The sequence below is a fragment of the Silene latifolia genome, chromosome X, assembly GCF_048544455.1.
Source record: "Silene latifolia isolate original U9 population chromosome X, ASM4854445v1, whole genome shotgun sequence".
Lineage (NCBI taxonomy): Eukaryota > Viridiplantae > Streptophyta > Magnoliopsida > Caryophyllales > Caryophyllaceae > Silene > Silene latifolia.
The window spans coordinates 216821948-216842174 of NC_133537.1; the positions used below are offsets into that span (position 1 = coordinate 216821948).

General features: G+C 37.2%; 1 protein-coding gene across 6 annotated transcripts in view; it reads left to right on the top strand.

Annotated features, from left to right (window-relative positions):
• Window positions 1-4483: 4483 nt before the first annotated feature.
• LOC141623800 (putative LRR receptor-like serine/threonine-protein kinase At1g56130) overlaps window positions 4484-20227 on the top strand; it is a 40356-nt gene continuing 24612 nt past the window's right edge. For 3 of the 6 annotated variants that reach the window (XM_074439947.1, XM_074439948.1, XM_074439950.1), the window contains exons 1-2: window positions 4738-4940; window positions 7954-8025. In XM_074439947.1, coding sequence (XP_074296048.1) covers window positions 7982-8025 — 44 coding nt within the window. In that variant the 5' untranslated portion in view covers window positions 4738-4940; window positions 7954-7981. Of the gene's footprint in view, window positions 4941-7953; window positions 8026-20227 lie in introns of all 6 variants that reach the window. The other 3 variants (XM_074439949.1, XM_074439951.1, XM_074439952.1) reach the window with 3 other exon arrangements.

The following is a 20227-nucleotide window of genomic DNA, read 5'->3' on the forward strand; positions in this document are numbered from 1 at the left end:
TGAGTACCAACCTAGAAAAACCGTAGTATTACATATCATATGCATGCACATGTTAATAAATGTTTAAAAAGGAGAAATTTTATCTTATGAGATACTCTAACGAGGATAACTCCCTATAGGAGCCTCTTATAAACGATCATCAAATGATGATGTTTTATTAATTGAGTTTTGGGAACTAGTGATTATATATGAACTTCTAAGACACGATTAAAAGGTTATCGTGATTATGTCCAAAAGGGAAAATTCAAACTCATGTAGAGTTACTTGAAGAAAATTATTATTGTCTCAACCTGAAGTTGAGCATATGAGAATTCCGATTTAAATGAGCTTCTTGCTAAACATATGAAATTAGTTTATAGTCTAGAAGTACCATAACGATTGGAAAATAATGTAGTTAAAGTCTACTATGAGAATGTCAATCCATACATATGTGGTTTAGCAAAGAAAATTACTCACAGGTATTGGATGATTTATTTAATAATTATCGGATTGATTCTTCTCAAGACAAGGACTTAAGGAATGATAGCTACACTCTTTTCCCTTTGACTAGGTTTTTTGTCCCAATGGGTTTTTCCTAGCACGCTTTTTAACGAGGTAGCACTATAAGCGCATTATTATGCTATAGTCATGTCATCGTGATTGTTGAGATGGCAATTGTCTTAGACATATAATGTTATGTCATTTATTGAGGAAAAACTATATCACTATTACGGAAGTATTATTTTGAAATGAAGATCCAAGAGTTATTATAAAATGATTATATCCGGATTGTGAGTTCTCAAAGAAATATGATACCGAAGCTGCCATGGATTTCTATTGACCGAAGATTCAAGTTTATCAACCACAATGGGTACTACTTCAACGATCATCAAGAAGTAATGTCAAAGCATGGATCATTTCAAGATTTATCAAGTTATGTAATCATCAGGGGGAGTTTAAATTTGCTGTACTCTTTTTCATTATCCATGGTTTTGTCCCACTGGGTTTTCTATGGAAAGGTTTTAACGAGGCAACTGTTATTATGCGTGTTTGAAAATTATTGTACTCTTTTCCTTTCTAGCATTTTTTCCCATAGGGTTTTTCTAGTAAGGTTTTTAACGAGGCATTTTATTCAGTAATGGACATCCAAGGGGGAGTGTTATGAAATATTATTATATGGATGTCCATATCTTAGAATATTCTACAGTGTATTATTGTATGGAGACTCTACCTTCATTGTATGTGTATATATACCCCCTCATAATGAAATAATATATGGTTCTGTCTCTCCCTATATTCTCTCCAACTTCTTTCTACAATCCTCTTGTCTTTATTTCACAATAATCCCTTTTTAAATTTAACAACTTTATTAGATTTCACTAGTTTTAAATCCGTGCAGAAAATACACGGGTCGTAATAACAGACGCTATCATTAAATATATGGGCATATAAATGAAGTTTATTAAATAGTCAATGCAATACGACAACATATTATCTCGACAATGTAGTAACCCACAATCCTAATCTGCCCAAATTACAATAGGGCCGACGTTCTCATTGCTTTAAAAACTCATACGACTATAATGTGAGTATGAAACTAATACTCTCTCGTCCCGATCTTTTGTTATCTATTTGGAGAGAGAGTAATTAAATGTCTATTATTAACATGGGGGACCCTACTTACATAAATTATTTTTCAAGCCCTAAAACCAGGAGCCAATGAGAATCCAAGAAAAAACTCATCTTTTATACTATGTAGATGCCCGGCCAACGTAATATAAAAAAATAGTTTTTGAATATTTATCTTTAGATGGTTGCTTTGAAGCACTTCATAATGAAAAATGCTTTTCAATGTTGCAACGTAGAGAATTTTCCTTTCTTGTATTTTAATTTTATAATTCGTACTAATGTCTTGTGATTTCTGGGGGTTCGATTCTTACCCGTGACATAGTGCGTTCATTTGAAAAAAAATGTCTTATGTTCGCTTTAATTGTACAAATCTTGTAGAACTCCGCTCCACTTGGCCACTAATATGATCGCACAAGGGTCAAATAGTAACCTTTGTAGAGCGACAGAATTCGACTTAGTGAATACACTGACATTACTGATTGTAGAAATTGGCATGCCTCAATGATAGAGACATTAAATGTCTAAATGACGCGTTCATGTCAAATGATATAAATCAATAATGGTGTCCTCCTTATATACACATGTCAAAACTTGTATGAATATACGTCAATATATACATAAATGTAGTGATATATAATGATAGAAATTTAGAAGTTTTAGATTTATTGTAGTTCTCTTATTTGTATCAAAAGTATCCCATCCTAGTTCATATAGATTCTATATATGTAGGAATTCCGATGAAGATCATTCACTATTGCACATCTAAATACATTATTTTATAGAATTAGTAGTTCGCAATATTTGGATTCCCCAATATTACTCGAACGTCATTTCCAAAAGTTAATTAGACCCTCTAGTATCGCTTTAAAAATTCCTTTAATAAGTTACGGCCTTAAAGTGTTTGATTGCTACAAATGAAACTTAAATGGTTTAATTTCACCATTAAACAAAGTTAAAGGGATCATTTGCTACCTTTTTATGGGCCTGTTTGGCCTCGTTTTAGAAAAATTGTTTTTGCTTTTAAAAATGAGTTTTTTAATAAGCTACTTTTGGATAAAACTGTTGGTGTTTGGCCTAACATTTTACAAAAAAACTACTTCTCAACAAGACTTTTTACGTAAACGGATGAAAAATGAAATTTTTTGTTGAAAAGTATATCAAGATGGGTCTCGATTTGTAAAGAATGAAAAAAAAAATGAATTAATAAGTATTAATTTTTTTTTTGACATGTTTACAACATATAATTTGTCATTTATGCATTAAAAATCTTTAAAGTAAATGTGAAAGCTAGAAGCACCAATTACTTCTGACTCTCAAAATTGACTTTTGGGCTTAAAAAAACTATTTTAACTTCTTCAAAATTGATTGTTTGGCCTAAGTTATACTTATTCAGTGGAACAACACTTCTAAAAGCCGGGCCAAACAACACCTATATATTTTATTATTGGCTTCTATAATTTCTTAAAATTTTGACTCTTGAAGATCGTTTTAATGTCACTCGGAAGAAATAAAATGCAATATAATAAAATAATTTTTAAAATAAATTGTAACCCGAAATGACCCGTTATTTTAAGGTCAAAATCTGCCCCGATGGGTTAAAGATAAGTTAAGAGTATTACTAAAATATTAATATTTTTATATTATATTTGAAATAATAAATATAAAAAATATCATTTTAATATTTTTAGTTAAAAAATTAATTTAAAATTCAATTTTATATCATTGAATAATAAAATAATTTTTAAAATAATGAATATAATAATATTATTAATATTAAATATGGTTTAATTTTAAAAAGCATGTTTATTCGGATGAAAAATGATAAAATAAAAGACGTCTTAATCTTTTTTTCTGACCCGTATTTTGACCCTAAATTGACCAATATTCAACCCGTCCCATTTTTCGATCCGACTTGTATAACACGACCCGGGACATGACGGACCGTTTGAAGGTGTAAATTTGCAAGTGATGATGTAGCCCTGACACATTTTATTTTATAAGCAATTAGTGATCAAGTTGAGAAAAGTGAAATGGAGGTTGACTTGAAGGTGAAAATGTGATAAAGTCAAGAGTTTAGAAAAGTGTTGTCTTGTAAATAGAAAGGAGTCTTATCAGTTATCACTTTAGACGGACATTATTCGTCTAAAATTGTAAAAGAGTTAAATATATAATCAATTACATAATAATATAAATAATAAGTGAGATGAAGAAATTATTTTATGCAAAAATGAGATTAATCGACCCGTTTACATTTTTAAATGAATTAATTGACCCATATACAATGAGACTAATTGATTATAGGCGGGCAGGCGGCTAACAATTCCTCATGTCTTGGTCAAAACATCTGTCATGATAGTGCTGTTTTAATTTAAAACTTTGATTGTTTGGCTGAGTAAACCCTAGACCTGGCAAACGGGTCAACCGGGTCGGGTTCGGGTCGGGCCAGTTTAGGTCGGGTCATTTCGGGTTTCTCAAATTTTCGGGTTAGTTTGGATCGGGTCAGTTCATTTCGGGTTACGGGTCTATTTCGGGTTTGTTGGTCGGGTGTGTTTCGGGTCAAGCGGGTCGGGTTAATTCGGGTCGAGCCATTTTCGGTCAAAGATTAAGAGAAGAGAGGCATTTCAAGTCTATTAGAGTCAATTAAAGTTATATTTTGTCGGGTCATTTTCGGGTTGAATGGTTTCGGATTGGTCGTTTGCCTGGAGTCTCATTACGGGTCTAAGAAAGATCGGGTCATTTTCGGGTCGGGTCGGGTCACTTCGGGCTTCGGATGTCATTCGGGTTCAGCAATTCGGGTCAATTTCGGGTCTCGGGTCATCCTTTTCGGGTCGGGTCAACCGGGTCGGGTTGATTTTGCCAGGTCTAGACTAAACCCACAGTTTGTTTTCATTACAGTATAATTTAACAATAGGTCTTGGTATAGACGGGTGGAGCGAATAGACGGGTAAAGACCTCTAATAAAATGGGTAGGGGGACAAGGTGGGACACCCATGTGCTTTCCACTTTATAACAAATGGGTATTTTGTGAGGGAAAATGGTATCCGTCTATACGTATAGAGGGATAGTGTCCGTCTATAATGAGAAATAGGTATAATTTAATAAAATGATATCTTATCTTAATTAGTGCTTAAATCCACCAACTCCCTCCCTCCATTCCAGTCCAGGTCCAGCTCTCCAATCGGAACTCCGATCAAAATACGTCATGTACAAACCAAGTATTGGTACTGGTGAAGCATGCTGCTGCCTAACATTATTTCTTGTTTTCTTCTTCATATCTTCCTTTGCTCAATCACAAAACTCTACTGCCACCCCCGTCACTGCTCCTAAAGAAGGTACTTTAATTTTCCTCTCCGAACTCTGCGTTTTTTTTTTATTTTTTTGTTTTTTTTTATTTATAGTTTTGGTTCAAATGAGCGCATTATGTTACGGATAAGAATTGAACCTCTCATGGTTGGAGTAAGAGAAAGAGAGCTAACTCTTGTCTAAAACCGTTTTTACATCATCAAAGTGGGCATATACGCTTGCTGGCTTACTACAACAACACATGGAAATTACTCTTGTTAGTCCTAATTTTTATGATCACACTTGTCAAAAACAGCTTGTCCTCGGAATTGCTATATCTTAACATTACTATCATTATTCGCATCCACACAAGCTCAAACTTCCCACTCTCATTCAAATAAGTTTCCTATTCTATACTCCCTCCATCCCAATTATTTGTTTATGTTTTTTTTTTTTTTTTTTTTTTTAAAAATTCTTTGCGAGGTGTACTTTAATCATAGATAAACAGTTGATTGGAACTGAGGGAGTATTTATATTACTCTGATAACACAAATCTTAACTTGAAATACAAATGTATATAAACGAATGGAAGACGTATACTGTATACAATTCAATGGAAATGAGGGACTTTATTTTTTTTCATTACAACCAAGGTTTGAATACTCCGTGATTTTTTTCAGAAATAATTTTAGTTGGAACTTTTTGAGAGCAAGTTTAAAAAACACGAAAAGAAAGTATTCCGGGTCTGTCCTAGGCACATGAATGTGATTATGTGGTACTCTTTTACTCTTTATACGGAGTATGTCTAAATCCATTTTGTACAAGGTTTAAAATCTAACATTAAAGAGGTAAGTATTATTTGTATGAGTGGGGTTAAAGTTGATTATGACTTGTAATGGAACCGGCCGTCCTCTTTTCCAAGGTTATTAGAATCCTTTTTTTTTTCTTTTTTTTTTTTGGCAAGCGGAAAAAAAGGTTCCTAATGCTCCCTCATAGCCCTTTTAGCCATGGTATGAGCTCTTCTGTTAAGGTTTATGTGAACAAAACTAAAACATAAACAGGGAAAGCTTGCTCTGATAGATGCTATCTCTCCCATGATGCCTTTAATGTGGTGATGTTTGCTTTCCTTTCCTGCCCATTGCTGTAACAGGCTAAGACAGTCCGAGGAGACTTCCAAGTGAAGGATACCCTGATCCTTAGCCCATTCCAGTACCTTTAGAACCCCAATAGCCTCTGCTTGAAGCGGTGATTTTGCACGTCACTTCCTTTTCCTCTCAAAAAACGGACCCCCTACCTCTCCAAACACAGCCCAACCAAAAGCAGCAAAACCCGACACTTCCCAGCTTGCATCCACCATTACCCTCATCCTAGGACAAGAGCCAAAAGGGCCTATAAGGAAAACAGGGTGACCATCCTTAATACGTTTTACCTCATAGTCAAGATCCTGGGACCCTTGCGAGCCATTATGACACTCTGCCATACCCCATTCACTCTTCTTAGATTCCTTCATGGCCAATGAGGCCAAGCTATTTAGCTGCTTAAAGAACACTTTTTGTATAAAACTTTCTCCTCTAAATATAGAATTGTTACGCAGAGTCCAAATACTATTCAAGGTAGCTAAAAAGTGTGTTATGCTGCGAAAACTGTGCTCACAATCCTTAAGATAGTTAATCCAATTAATAATCCACTCACCAATTCCCAAGGAGTTATTCTGATCCGTCCTGATGCCTAGTGCTCAACCAAACCAAATTCTTGCAGAAACTTCGCAATCCCTAAATAAGTGTTCCAGTGTTTCGACCTCTCTATTTCGGGTCCCATCCAAAGTTTCTCTTGACAAACTCACTCCCGATTGGAAGGGAACTAGTGATGATCTTCCATAGCAGAATTTTCCAAGACTGAGGTCCTGGGAGCTTCCATAGGGTGGTTTTACAGAACCTCTTCTTCTTTTCATTTATCCTTTCCTTATCCTTAAAGGATCCCTTTTTGTCAAAGAAGTCCCCAAAGATCACCCTATATCCACTTTTCATGTAGATTCCTTCATTTGAGTAAGGCCAGAAGACTTCATCTTGTGTCCTAGAGGAAATAAGCGGAGTTGCCACCTATATCTAACATAAGATCCAGTGTTAGGATCAAATCGAGGATCATGAGATCCTACAAATAGTTTGTTGGTAATTTAAGTGTAATTACCGGTTTATTTTGGCGTATTTAAGTTTGGTTCATAGATGGGTAATTTCTAAATAATGTGATGTGAGTTCGGGAAGTACGGAGTGTACGCTTGCATAATTATTACAGAATTACGGTATAATTTTCGTTCGAATAACTATGACGGGGTTGAATCTGGTTGAATTTATGAAGAGTAACAACTCTTCAGGGATACATTCTCCCCCTTTTCCCCTTCATATCTATATAAATAGACATGGGGAATGTGAAGAAAAGATACAGAAAAATAATCTCATCTTCTGCATCATAGAACAACCTAACAATCTACCCACAATACTTCTGAATTACTTCTCTGATTTGATTTTTGGTTTGTGCCCAAAATCAGAGGGACAACGTCTTATCTCAATAGGAAATTCGGATTAACTCGGGTACAAATAAGGGTCGAATTGTTCTATTAGGAAAGCGAAGTCGATTCAGTGTGGTTAGTTATTGTCAAACCTTATTCGTGCATATCCATTTTTCTAACATAGTTTGGATAAATCCGCTTTTGCAAAAGCTTTCCTATGATTTGTACCGTATAATGAAGTGACTCTCTAAAATTATATGGATATATTACATACACTTTCTCGGTTCTGATGCTTAGATTAAGCTGTGGAAGGACCTACAAACTACAAATAAGTGAGATATAAAATTCAAACGCAATGGCTCATTGTGCTATTAAATTCCAAAAATTATTAGTATCATGGGAATTATTATTGTTTAGGTTTAGTCAATTAGATTAGTATTCTAGTAGTGCCTCACTGCCTGTATTCAGTACGGGAAATTATATGAAATGGTTATCGGAATTTTTGTATTCTCCCCTTAATATGAAAATGGTTTTCTGTAACCGTGTTCTATTTGCAGCACAAGCATTAAGCTCTATATTACAACAATGGGGGACACCGGCAAATACCCAACAATGGAATACAACCGGATGTAAGACTTATGATTTTTGAATGTAATAAGTTGTATTCACAAAGCTTGATGATACATGGTTTATATAGGTTACAATATGTGCAAAATAAGGTAAGAACTATATTACAAGATATATGATATGCTATATTAACAATATACAAAGATTTGAGAAAAATATTTCCTAAGTTTAGGAAATACGGTTAATACGCCCCCGCAAGATGGACGTCCGAGGAGTAAGGCCAATCTTGGAACGAAGGTCGAGGTAGTGGGTCTTGTGAAGTGGTTTGGTGAGAATATCGGCCAACTGATCTTTGCTTGCAACGTGTTGAATGCGAATGTGACCATGAAGCAGCTGCTGTTTGACGAAGTGGAAGGAAAGGGCCATGTGCTTCATGCGAGAGTGAAAGACCGGGTTTCTGGCATAGAGTGTAGCGGAGATGTTGTCACAGAAGATTGCTGGAGGGTTGGTGACGGAGATATGGAGCTCGTGAAGAAGGTTACAGAGCCATAGTGTCTCGGTAGTGACGGTAGCAACGGCGCGAAATTCAGCTTCGGTAGTGGAGAGAGCAAGGCCATGTTGATTCTTGGATGACCAGGAGATGGGATTCCGTCCGAGATAGATGATATAGCCGGTGGTGGAAACATAGGTGTCCTTATCACCGGCATGGTCTGCATCACAAAAGGCATGAAGGCGAGAGGGGGAATTGTGGTATAACTGAAGGCCAATGGTTTGAGTTCCTTGCAGATAACGCAGGAGGCGTTTTAGGGCAGTCCAGTGAGTGGCAGTGGGATGGTGCAAGAATTGAGCTAGACGGTTGATAGCAAAGGCAATGTCGGGTCTTGTAAGAGAGAGGTGCTGAAGGCTGCCAACAATAGCACGATACTCAGAGTGGTCTTGGATAGGTAGGTGGTCTTCACGAGCTAAGGTGGGGGAGGTAGCCATTGGTGTAGTATTAGGTTTTGCGTCTATCATTTTGAACTTGGTGAGGAGGTCAAAAATGTACTTTGATTGGTTTGAGATGAAAACCATGTGAGTTGTGAGTGACTTCAATGCCTAAAAAATAAGATAAGGGTCCGAGGTCTTTGAGGGAAAAGCGTTGCGATAGTTTGTCAATAAAGGAACGAAGTTGAGTGGGGTGCGGTCCAGTGACGATAATGTCATCGACGTAGACAAGCATGTAAATAAAGGTATCTTTGGTGTGTAGAATAAATAACGAGGAGTCAGATATAGACTGTTTAAAACCATAGGATAGGAGGTAAGAGGTTAATTCGGTGTACCAAGCGCGTGGAGCTTGTTTTAAGCCATAAATCGCTTTATTTAATTTGCAAACATAATCTATTTTTGTTTGATTCACAAAACCAGGGGGTTGAGTCATAAAAACATCATCGGTGAGTGTCCCTTGAAGGAACGCGTTATTAACATCTAATTGTCGTAGAGACCACGAGTTAGTGACAGCTAAGGATAGGATAAGACGAACTGTAGTTGGTTTAATGACAGGACTAAAGGTTTCGGTGAAATCAATACCAGGTCGTTGATGAAATCCCTTAGCAACCAGACGAGCTTTGTGTTGCTTAAGGGTACCATCGGGATTAAATTTATTTCGGTAAATCCACTTGCAGCCTATAACATTTTGTGAGGTGGTGCGTGGAACAAGAGTCCACGTTTGATTTCGCTCAAGCGCATCATATTCTGCTTGCATAGCGTGACGCCATTGAGGGAGAACAAGTGCCTGCTTGACTGTATTCGGTAGTATGTCGTTGGTGGAGGAAGCTTGAGCGTGATTGTTGCTGTAATTTGGGTTCGGTTTTCTGATCCCATTGGTGAGGCGAGTGACAATAGTCTTAGGTGGTGGAGGGAGTGTACTTTTACGTGGCTTGGGGTCGGGTTGGATGGGTGCAGCGGAAGAGGAAGGGGGGTTAGGAGGGGGTTGTTCGTGGGTAGAAGCAGTGAGCGAGGGTTGAGGACGACGAGCATAGACCTGGGTAATTGGTGGTTTGACAGGAAGAGTGGGTGTCGTGGTGGTGGGTGTTCCCGGGACTGTAGTGACAGTGGGTGTCGGAGGAGGAAGTAGAGGAATGTGAAGGGTACACCAATCATCAGTGGCGATGGATGGAGAAAGAGTAGGTTGCGAAGCAAGGGCTCGAAATGGGTAGATATCGTCGCAAAATTTGACATGTCGAGAAGTGTAAATGCGATGGGTCTTAGGGTCTAAGCAGTGATAAGCACTTTGCGTATTTGAATAACCTACAAAAATACATGCAATCGAGCGGTTGTCTAATTTATGTGTCGCGTATGGTCGGAGCCATGGATAGCATAAGCTCCCGAAATTATGCAATTTATTATAATTTGGTTGAGTTTTATGTAGTTTAAAATAAGGTGAGTCTCCTCCCAGTCCTAGTCCTTTTGTGGGAAGACGATTAATTAAGTAAGTAGCAGTACAAAAAGCGAGAGGCCAATAGGTTGTGGGTAGGCCGGCATGATTTAATAATGCAAGGCCGGTTTCGACGATGTGGCGATGTTGTCGTTCGGCGTAGCCATTGTGTTTCGGTGTATGTGGAGGACTAGTACTGTGCGAGATACCTTCAGTGAGAAGCGATTGGTTTAGCTTTACGTACTCTCCACCATTGTCACTAAAAAATCGTCGTATGGGTCTATTGAAATACTTTTCGACTAAGGCTTTAAATTGCATAAAAATTGTAGTGGTCTCGGACTTACGTTTTAGAGGGTATAGCCATACATATTTAGTATAGTGGTCTACGAAAACGACGTAGTATTTATAATGGTCGTAGGAGAGAACCGGACTAGTCCAAAGATCAGAAAAAAGGAAGTCCAATGGTGCGTGCGAGGTGAATGACGAAGCAGAAAAAGGTAATTTCGTGCTTTTCGAAACACAACAGGAATCACAATGATCAAAATCAGGAATGCAAAAAGATAAATTTTTATTGATAAGTTTGGTTACATCGTATGTTGGATGACCTAACTTATGGTGCCACGAAAGAGGCGTGGTTCCTTTCCACGAAGGAGGCGTGGTTCCTCTAGGATGAAGCGCGGCTTGATTGACGACGGGGGGTGGTTGCCATTCATACACTCCCTTGGTTGCTCGGCCCTGGAGAAGGGTTTTCTGGGTTCGACGATCCTTTACAAAGAAACAATTGTCAGTAAATAGGACATATGCATTGTTGTCATAGCATAACTTAGAAATCGAGATTATGTTACGCGAAATTTTTGGAACATGAAGGACATGCTTAAAGTGAAGATTGTGCATCGTAAACGAACCTATATTGGTGATTTGGAGAGCCGAGCCATCTCCTATGATGAGGTCATCGAGATCATCGTAGGGAGAGTGAAAAGCGAGGGTGTCCAAATCGTGAGTTAAATGGTGCGATGCGCCACTGTCGAATAAAAAGTTGGGTTTGGATTGGTGTTGGTGAATGGCGAATTGGTAGGGGCGATGGGTGCATAAGACGAGTTGCCATAATTTGCAATATGTGCTTGCGGTTGAGTAGTGTGTTGACGGTAGGTAGGTTCAGGGAACGTGATATTGGGAAAGAGTTTCCTGAAAAGCGCGCAATTTGCGATGACATGACCCACTTCGCGACACCATTGGCATCGACCTTTGAAGGGGCGAGGAGTAGACTGGTTGTTTTGTTGGTACTGAGGGTTTGGTTGATGATAAGTGGTGGCTGATTGGTGATAGTTGTTGGCAGATTGGTGGAAGGTGGGTGTGTTTGAGGAACGAGAAGTGTTACGTTGTTGGTGGTGATGTCGATATGCGGGGTTGGCGGATGGTGTAAAGTGAGATGGAGTGGTTGGATTGTCGTGTTTGCTAAGTAGTTCATGCTGTAGCAATTTTTCATGTAGGGCCTCGAAAGATATAGGTGTATCGCGGGCACGGACGGTGGTAATGACGGGTTTAAAGGCTTCATAATCGAGACCTTTAAGGACTTGGGCAATAACATCTTCCGGGTCAAGAATTTTGCCCATAAGAGCTAATTGGTCGACACAAACTTTGATAGAGTTCATGTAGTCTGAGACGGTTTGTTCTGTGGTTTTGGTTATGGAATCGAAGCGTTCTTTTAATTGCATAATATGTGCCCGAGAGGGGTTTGCGTAGGTGGAAGCAAGGATATCCCATGCTTCCTTCGCGGTTTTCGCTCTTACTATTAAAGGTTGTAAGGCAGAAGACAAGGTATCCATGAGGGCACCAAGAATTAGTCCATCCTGTTTGAGCCATGTCAAATAGGACGGGTTTGGTTGTTGGACGTTTTTATCGTCTGTGATGGTTTCTTTTGGTGGTTGATCGATTCCGATTCTGGCCAAGAAGGTGAAACCGAATAGTATATTGGTGAGTTGGAAACGCCACGCGGTGTAGTTGAGCGGGTTAAGCTTAACACAATGATTGAGGTTAAGCGATGTTAATGGTTTTGACGATTCATGAGGGTTTGGTACGACAATGTCGTTATGGTTGAGGTTTCCTGCCATGACAATTGACGGAAGGGTGATGGATGATGAAGAGTTTCGGCGTTTGAACGAGAGGGGTTTAGGTCGAAGGTTAGGGTTGGATCGATTTGTGACTTTTGATACCATGTAAGACTTATGATTTTTGAATGTAATAAGTTGTATTCACAAAGCTTGATGATACATGGTTTATATAGGTTACAATATGTGCAAAATAAGGTAAGAACTATATTACAAGATATATGATATGCTATATTAACAATATACAAAGATTTGAGAAAAATATTTCCTAAGTTTAGGAAATACGGTTAATACCGGAGACCCTTGTTCTGGAAAGGGCATTGATGGTTCTGCGTCTATTGATGACACTCAGTATAATCCATTCATCAAATGTGATTGTACCTATGATGGCAATGCTACCTGTCATATCATTGCTCTATAAGATATGCAGCATCTTTGATTTAGTCCAGTCTGTTATAACCCATTATTGTTGGGAAAGTCGAGCCAACTTCTTGTGATTCAACATTTGGGTGATTCATTAGAAACACCACCATGGGTGTGCTATAGGGCAAGACACGCCAAGTTCTGAAACACACTCATATCGTTATAAAATTGTGAATTACTATTGCTGCTTGATTCAATGTATTCTACCTTGACCATGACTGGCATTTACCCTATTGTTGAGACTTGAGAGGCCTTTAACTTATTTGGAAACTTGAGAGGCCTTTTTCTAATTCTCTTAACATTATTTATGTTTGTTTCGTTTGTTGTAAAAATCGATCGCTTGTGATGTCTTCAATACTATCGCTGGTGTTTTTTTGTGGTCTTGTCCCTTATCTAGGGCCCTTACATGCATTTACTGATCATCTTGATCTGGAATTATTGAATATAATTCAAGCTAGCAGTTCATGACTGAAATCAACTTTGTTGGACCTTTAGTCCTAATTAATTGTTTTGATAATGACAATAATGATTTGTATATGGACTTAATATATAAACATATACGTGTAATTGTGTGCTTAAGTCTTAATTTAGAAAGGAACAATTACAATGACGCAAGCTTGAAGTTTGGACCAAGGAGGTACAACTTCAAATACACTTGATCGATGTATTCAAGCAAGATCAAGATTAGAAAACAACCACGAGACTCAAGATGAGAGACTTGTGAATAGACGATTCGTTTACTGAAGATCTACTGAAGATTAGATAGTATAGGTCGTCATCCTAGTAATGATTTTACTTTGTTTGATTTAAAGGTTAGTGAAGTTATGACCTCATAGCCATAACTTCATTGCTAGACAAAAAATGATGCGTTAATTTTTGGAAAATATATTTTTAATGGTTTATAAAAATAAGAGAGTATTTATTTTAATTGGAATTAATTAATTAGAATTTAAGTTAAATAAACTATTGGTTTGTAACACGATATTTATATCGTCATGCAACCTAGGGCTTTAACTAAATTCTATCTCGATTTGTTGTGGGCTATAGAAGCAAGAAGTGGACCGAAGGAGCCCTAGAGGCCGGCCAAACCCTAGGTGGCCGAACCCTAGGTGGGCCGAACCCTAGGGAGGCCGAAACCCTAGGGAGGCCGAATCCCTAGGGAGGCCAAACTCCTCCTTTTGCTTCTTACTTGTTCATCAAGTCATTTAGGGATTTATGTTTCCAGAACATTCCTATGCCCTAATTTCAGAACATTCCAAACCCTAATTCACTCTACTATAAATACTCTCATTCATTCAACAATAATTGTTGACACACACATCTACACTTTTAGAGAGAAAAATATTTTAAGCAAAATTCTTTGAGCTTTAATTCTTATTTTACAAATTTGTTTATACAAAAATTGCGCATCAAATTTGTCAATCACTCGAAGAAAAATCGTTATAGGATACTAAGTACACAAGGATAGTATACTCACTCGCATAACGTGAGATTAGTATTTGTCGTTGTACTTTTCTTATTAACGTAAGAGCAACCTAGAGTATTTAGCGATACTCGATCTGAGTTATAATCATATAGTTGATTATACGAGTGGATTGGTAATTTTTGTAATTTGGAGAAAGGTACTAAAAATTATTAATCGAGAATAGTGGACGTAGGTTTCGACTTGTGAAACTGAACCACTTCAAAAATCCCGTGTGTCTCTCTTTCTCTCTCTCTCTTTATTATTGTTATTTCGATTTTGCATTTATTGTTAATAATTTAATTAGTTGATTTTAATCAATAAAATCAAGTAATTAATTTATATCATATATTTCGAAAAAGCGGTCATCGTTTTTAATATTCAATTCACCCCCCCCCCCCCTCTTTCGTATTCGATCAATAGACTCCTCAATTGGTATCAGAGCCTCGTGCTCTTGATAGCCTAACAGCTAGAGTTGATCGTTTTTTTGTAGTCTATTTATCGTCTTTTCCGCTGCATTTATTTTTTATCAAATGGATTCCAAACACCTAAAGTGTCCTATATTCAATGGGAAGAACTATGGTTTATGGAAAAATATGATGACCCACTTCATTAAGAGAAACGACTGGGAGTGTTGGTTGATTATCAAGAATGGTCCGAATAAGATCTTACTTTGAACCAAGAATGGCACTACCGTCGAAAAGAAAGAAGAAGACTATATTGAGGCGGATTATAAAAAGGCTGAGAAGAATTCAAAAGTAATAAGCTTATTGCAAAACGGTATGATTGCTACCGACCCGATCGTTTCTCAACAAATCATCCGCCAAGGAAATATGGGATGGTCTAGAATTAGCCTATGAGGGAACCACTATTGTCAAAAAGCAACGTATGGCATTACTAATGCGAAAATACGAGCCGTTTGCCATGGAGCAAAACGAGTCAGTTGATAGCATGTCCTCTCGCTTTTCTAGCATCATCAATGAGTTAAAGAATTTAGGAAGAACTTTTGACTCAGGAAATTGCTAGAAAAATACTCGAAGTATGTCTCATGAGATGGAGACATAAAGTATCTGTCATATAAGAATGTAAGGACCTAACTTCATTATCCTATCAGGAGCTACTCGGAACCTTAATGGCTCACGAGATTACTCTGAATCAGGATGAGGAGGAAGTTAACACAAGCAAAAAGATGGCCTTACAAGCTGAGTCTAGCAAAGTTGATGATTCTTCAGATATTGAATATTGAAGATGAAACTGCGTTGCTTATTAAACGTCTTAAGAAAAGGTCTTTCTTTCAAAATCAAAATAGGACAAATAACAAATCAAAGCAAACTCCCAAGAAAACTTTTGAGTCAAAAGGGTCCTTCTCTAATCGTGGATGCTTCAAATGTGGTGATAATGATCACATGATCAAAGATTGCCCTACATGGAAGAAAATTAAAGACAAAAATTAACGTGACAAAACAAAGAGAGAATTCAAGCAAGTTATGATGGCATATTGTTGGGGAGACTTGGACTCTGAAGATGGCGAATCCGAAGATGAAGAAGAAACTGCCAACGTCTGTCTAAGTAGCGTCAGTCTTGACTTATTCTCCGAAAGCGACAATGAAAGCAATGCTTCAAATGCTGAGAAGTGTCTTGTTGGAAATTGAGATTCAGATTCAGAGGATGAAGAGGTAAGTTATCTTGAACTTAAAAAGCGAGTTAAGAAACTTTCTAAGGATAATTTAATTAAGTGTTGTGAACAATCCCTTGATCATTGTCATGAACAAAGTTTAGAGTTAAAAGACCTTAAGGAACAAATATTAGATATTGCTGAGGAAAACCAACTTCTAAAAGCTAAAGCCAAAAAGCTCAAATCTAAAGTTATGGCTACTCCAGCTATAACTTCAGAAAAGACAAAGACAAATGCTGACAAATGCTGAGATAAACGCTCTTGAATCAAAAGTTAAGGCTAGTGATGCCATAACTTCAGAGCTTAAACTAAACATTAAGCATCTTCAAGCTAAAGTTACAGCTAGTGATGCTATAACTTCTGAGTTGAAGAAAGTCAATGAGATTTTAAAAGATGAGCTTAGTGGCAAAGATAGTGTGGTTTCCGAACACAAGAGAGAAATTGTATTTCTCTCTAAGCAATTAGAAGAAGCTAGTAAAAGTCTGTCTCAACTTAAGGAACAACATGAAGATGAGAAACGTGTCTTGAATGAACGTTTTGATAAATTTCGTGAAGACTTTGAGAAAGGTAACTCTTCCAAGGATTCAAGTGTAGATCATTCAAAATGTGAAAAAGAAATTGAGTCCTTGAAAGAATTACTTTTACATGCACGAAAAGTTCATGATAAATGGGAAGGAAGCACAAAGGTTTTAAACTTCCTTACTGAACAATCTGATAACAACATGAAGATGGGACTTGGTCATGAATGCTATAGTCGTAGCGACCATGATAAATGCAAATCTAATCCTTCCAAAATGATTTGGAAAAAAGAAAATACGTTAATCTTCCGAATACTTGATTTGCAATTACTCGTGGCTCTCATCGGACATATACAAGTCAATTGTGTCAAACTTGCTTGGGATAAGAAAAAAGAATGTTGAAACTGTTAAGACTTGTGATTTCATAGTGGAAGATGATGTCTCTACTATAGATGAACCTAACGACAATGAAGAACGCAATAATGAGTTTAGATGGACTTATGATATGGCTTTTGATTACTCATCTGTTCCTTCAAAATCAAACAAAATAAATGAGAATCGAAAGCATACATTCAAGCCTAAAGTTCATAACTCTAAACCTAAAGCGTCTCATGAAGGTACTAGACCTAAAGCTACTTTCGATAGAACAAAACCTAGAGTACCTCATGTTCCGATTGTTAGACAAAAATCAAGAAAACCCAATGTTAAAGCCAAAAGAATAATAAGACAAGTATGGGTTAGAAAGGATCAAATATATAAAATTACTAACCATAAAGGACCCAACTTAGCTTGGGTACCTAAAAGTCAGTATTTGATTCATTTGCGGTAGAAGTGAAAGAAAATAATCTATGGTATCTCGACAAAGGATGCTCGAGACACATGACAGAGACAAAATCTTTTTCTTTCACTAGAGCCCTTCTTTGATGGCAAGGTTACCTTTGGAGATAACAAGAAGGGTATGATTATTGGAGTAGGAAAAATTGGAATTTCAACCTCTCATTCAATCGATAAAGTATATCCGTAAGTGGTCTTAAACATAATTTACTTAGTATTTCTCAATTATGTGACAAAGGAAATAGAGTTGTTTTTCATGCCGATGTTTGTCGTATCATAATTGAAGGTACTAGTAATGTTTTACTTGAAGGTCACCGTATGAGGAATGTGTATATGATTGACTTAAATGTTGTCAATACAAATTCCTTTGCGTGTATGAAAGCAACCTCAGATGAGTCTTGCTTGTGGCACAAGAGGTTTGCACACATTAGTCCAACTATTTTAAAGAAACTTAAGTCCATGGATTTAGTTGAAGGCTTGCCCTCAATTAAATTCGAGCAAGAGACAATGTGTGACTCATGTGCCCGCTGCAAACATGTTAGATCCTCTTTTAAACCTAAGAGAATAGTTAGCACTAAACGACCACTTGAGATGGTACACATGGATTTATGTGGACCTATGAGAGTTAGAGGCCGTGGTGGATCAAAGTATGTATTTGTTCTAGTCGATGATTACTCAAGGTATGTCTGGCCAATCTTTCTTTCCTCTAAAGATGAAACTTTCGATGAATTTGTGGTATTAATGAAGCTTGCCCAAAATAGATATGATAATAAACTTATTTCGATTCGGACGGATCACGGCACGGAATTTGATAATCAATTATTTATAGAATATTGTAGGGAAAATGGTGTGGGGCATAACTTCTCCGCACCACGTACCCCACAACAAAATGGTGTCGTGGAACGTATGAATCGAACCCTAGAGGATATGGCTCGTACTATGCTTTTGTGTAGTGGCCTTCCTAGAAGCTTTTGGGCAGAAGCTGTTAATACCGCATGCTATGTGCATAATAGAGCTATGATCCGACCTATTTTGAAAAAGACTCCCTATGAACTTTTAAGAGGGAGAAAACCTAATATATCACATCTCCGTTGCTTCGGGAGCAAATGCTTTGTTCACAATAATGGAAAAGAAAATTTAGGAAAATTTGACCCCCCGAAGTGATGAAGCTGTTTTTCTGGGATATTCGAATCATAGTAAAGCTTACAAAGTGTTCAATAAAAGAACCTTGCGCATAGAAGAAAGTATTCATTTTCGATTTGAAGAAGATAATGTGTTTGATAAAGTTGAACAGGAAGAAGAGGATCCAGATGAGCCCGATTTCTTTCTAGCAAGAAATGAGCCCTTAAATGAAGATGAAGATATTCAAGGTATCAATGATGAACTAGAAAATTCTGCAAACGATCCTAAGAGAAGTGATGAGTCCATAGTTAATGATACTATCGACCCTTCCTTAGATAAAGAAAAAGATCTTGAAGTTATACCTAATGATGTTGTAACTTCCGATCCAAATCATGATATTTCTAATGAAGTTAGTGATACTTCAAGAAAATCCCGAGTTCAACTCGTGGGGAACAAATCATGATTCCACGTCTGCAGATGATGCGAGTTCATCAAATGATAATGAGCCTAGAGTTCTCAAAAAGTGGAAACATCAAAGCTCCCACCCTTTGGACAAAATCCTAGGGGATCTAGAGCAAGGCATTAAAACTAGAAGGTCCTTCAATAATTTCTGCTCGTTCTTTTCATTTCTATCAACCATTGAACCTACCAATATTAAAGAAGCTCTTGCGGAACCCGATTGGATAACTGCTATGCAAGATGAGCTTCAACAATTCGAACGCAATAAGGTATGGCACTTGGTGCCACGACCTAGTGATCGAATCCGTTATTGGTACAAGATGGGTGTTCGAAACAAATTGGACGATACAGACTTATTACGAAAACAAGGCACGACTAGTTCTCCAAGGCTACAATCAACAAGAAGGGATCGATTATGACGAGACCTTTGCACCCGTAGCAAGACTTGAGGCTATTCATCTCATTATTGTCTTTCTTTGCGCTTCATAAAGGAATGAAATTATTCCAAATGGACGTTAAGACAAAGATTTCTTAATGGTTATTTGGAGGAAGAAGTCTATGTAGAACAACCTCCCGGATTTTTAGATAGCAAGTTTCAAAACCACGTTTATAAATTAGACAAAGCTTTATATGGTTTGAAACAAGCTCCAAGGGCATGGTATGACAGATTATCCAAGTTTTTGTTACAAAATAATTTTACAAGAGGATCTGTCGATAAAACCTTGTTCCTAAAATCCGAGGGTTCTAATTTACTTGTTGTGCAAATTTATGTAGACGATATTATTTTCGGTTCTACTAATGAAAAATTGTGCAAGTATTTTTCAGATCTAATGACTTCTGAGTTTGAAATGAGCATGATGGGAGAACTGAAGTACTTTCTAGGCTTACAAATTCAACAAACAAAGGATGGTATAAAGATTCACCAATAGAAATATATCAAGGAACTGATTCGAAAATTCGGTATGGAAAATGCAAAATCATACGATACACCTATGGTACTTGAAAAGAAGATGACTATAGATGAACATGGTAAGTGTGTCGATGAGACTACATATCGAGGTATGATTGGTTTACTTTTATATTTAACCGCAAGTCGTCCCGATATAATGTTTAGCGTATGTGTCCAGCGCGATATCAATCGTGTCCTAAAGAGTCACATATGATTGCGGTTAAACGTATCTTGAGATATTTAATTGGTACATCTAATTTATACTTATGGTATCCACTGAGTGTAATTTCGATCTAGTAGG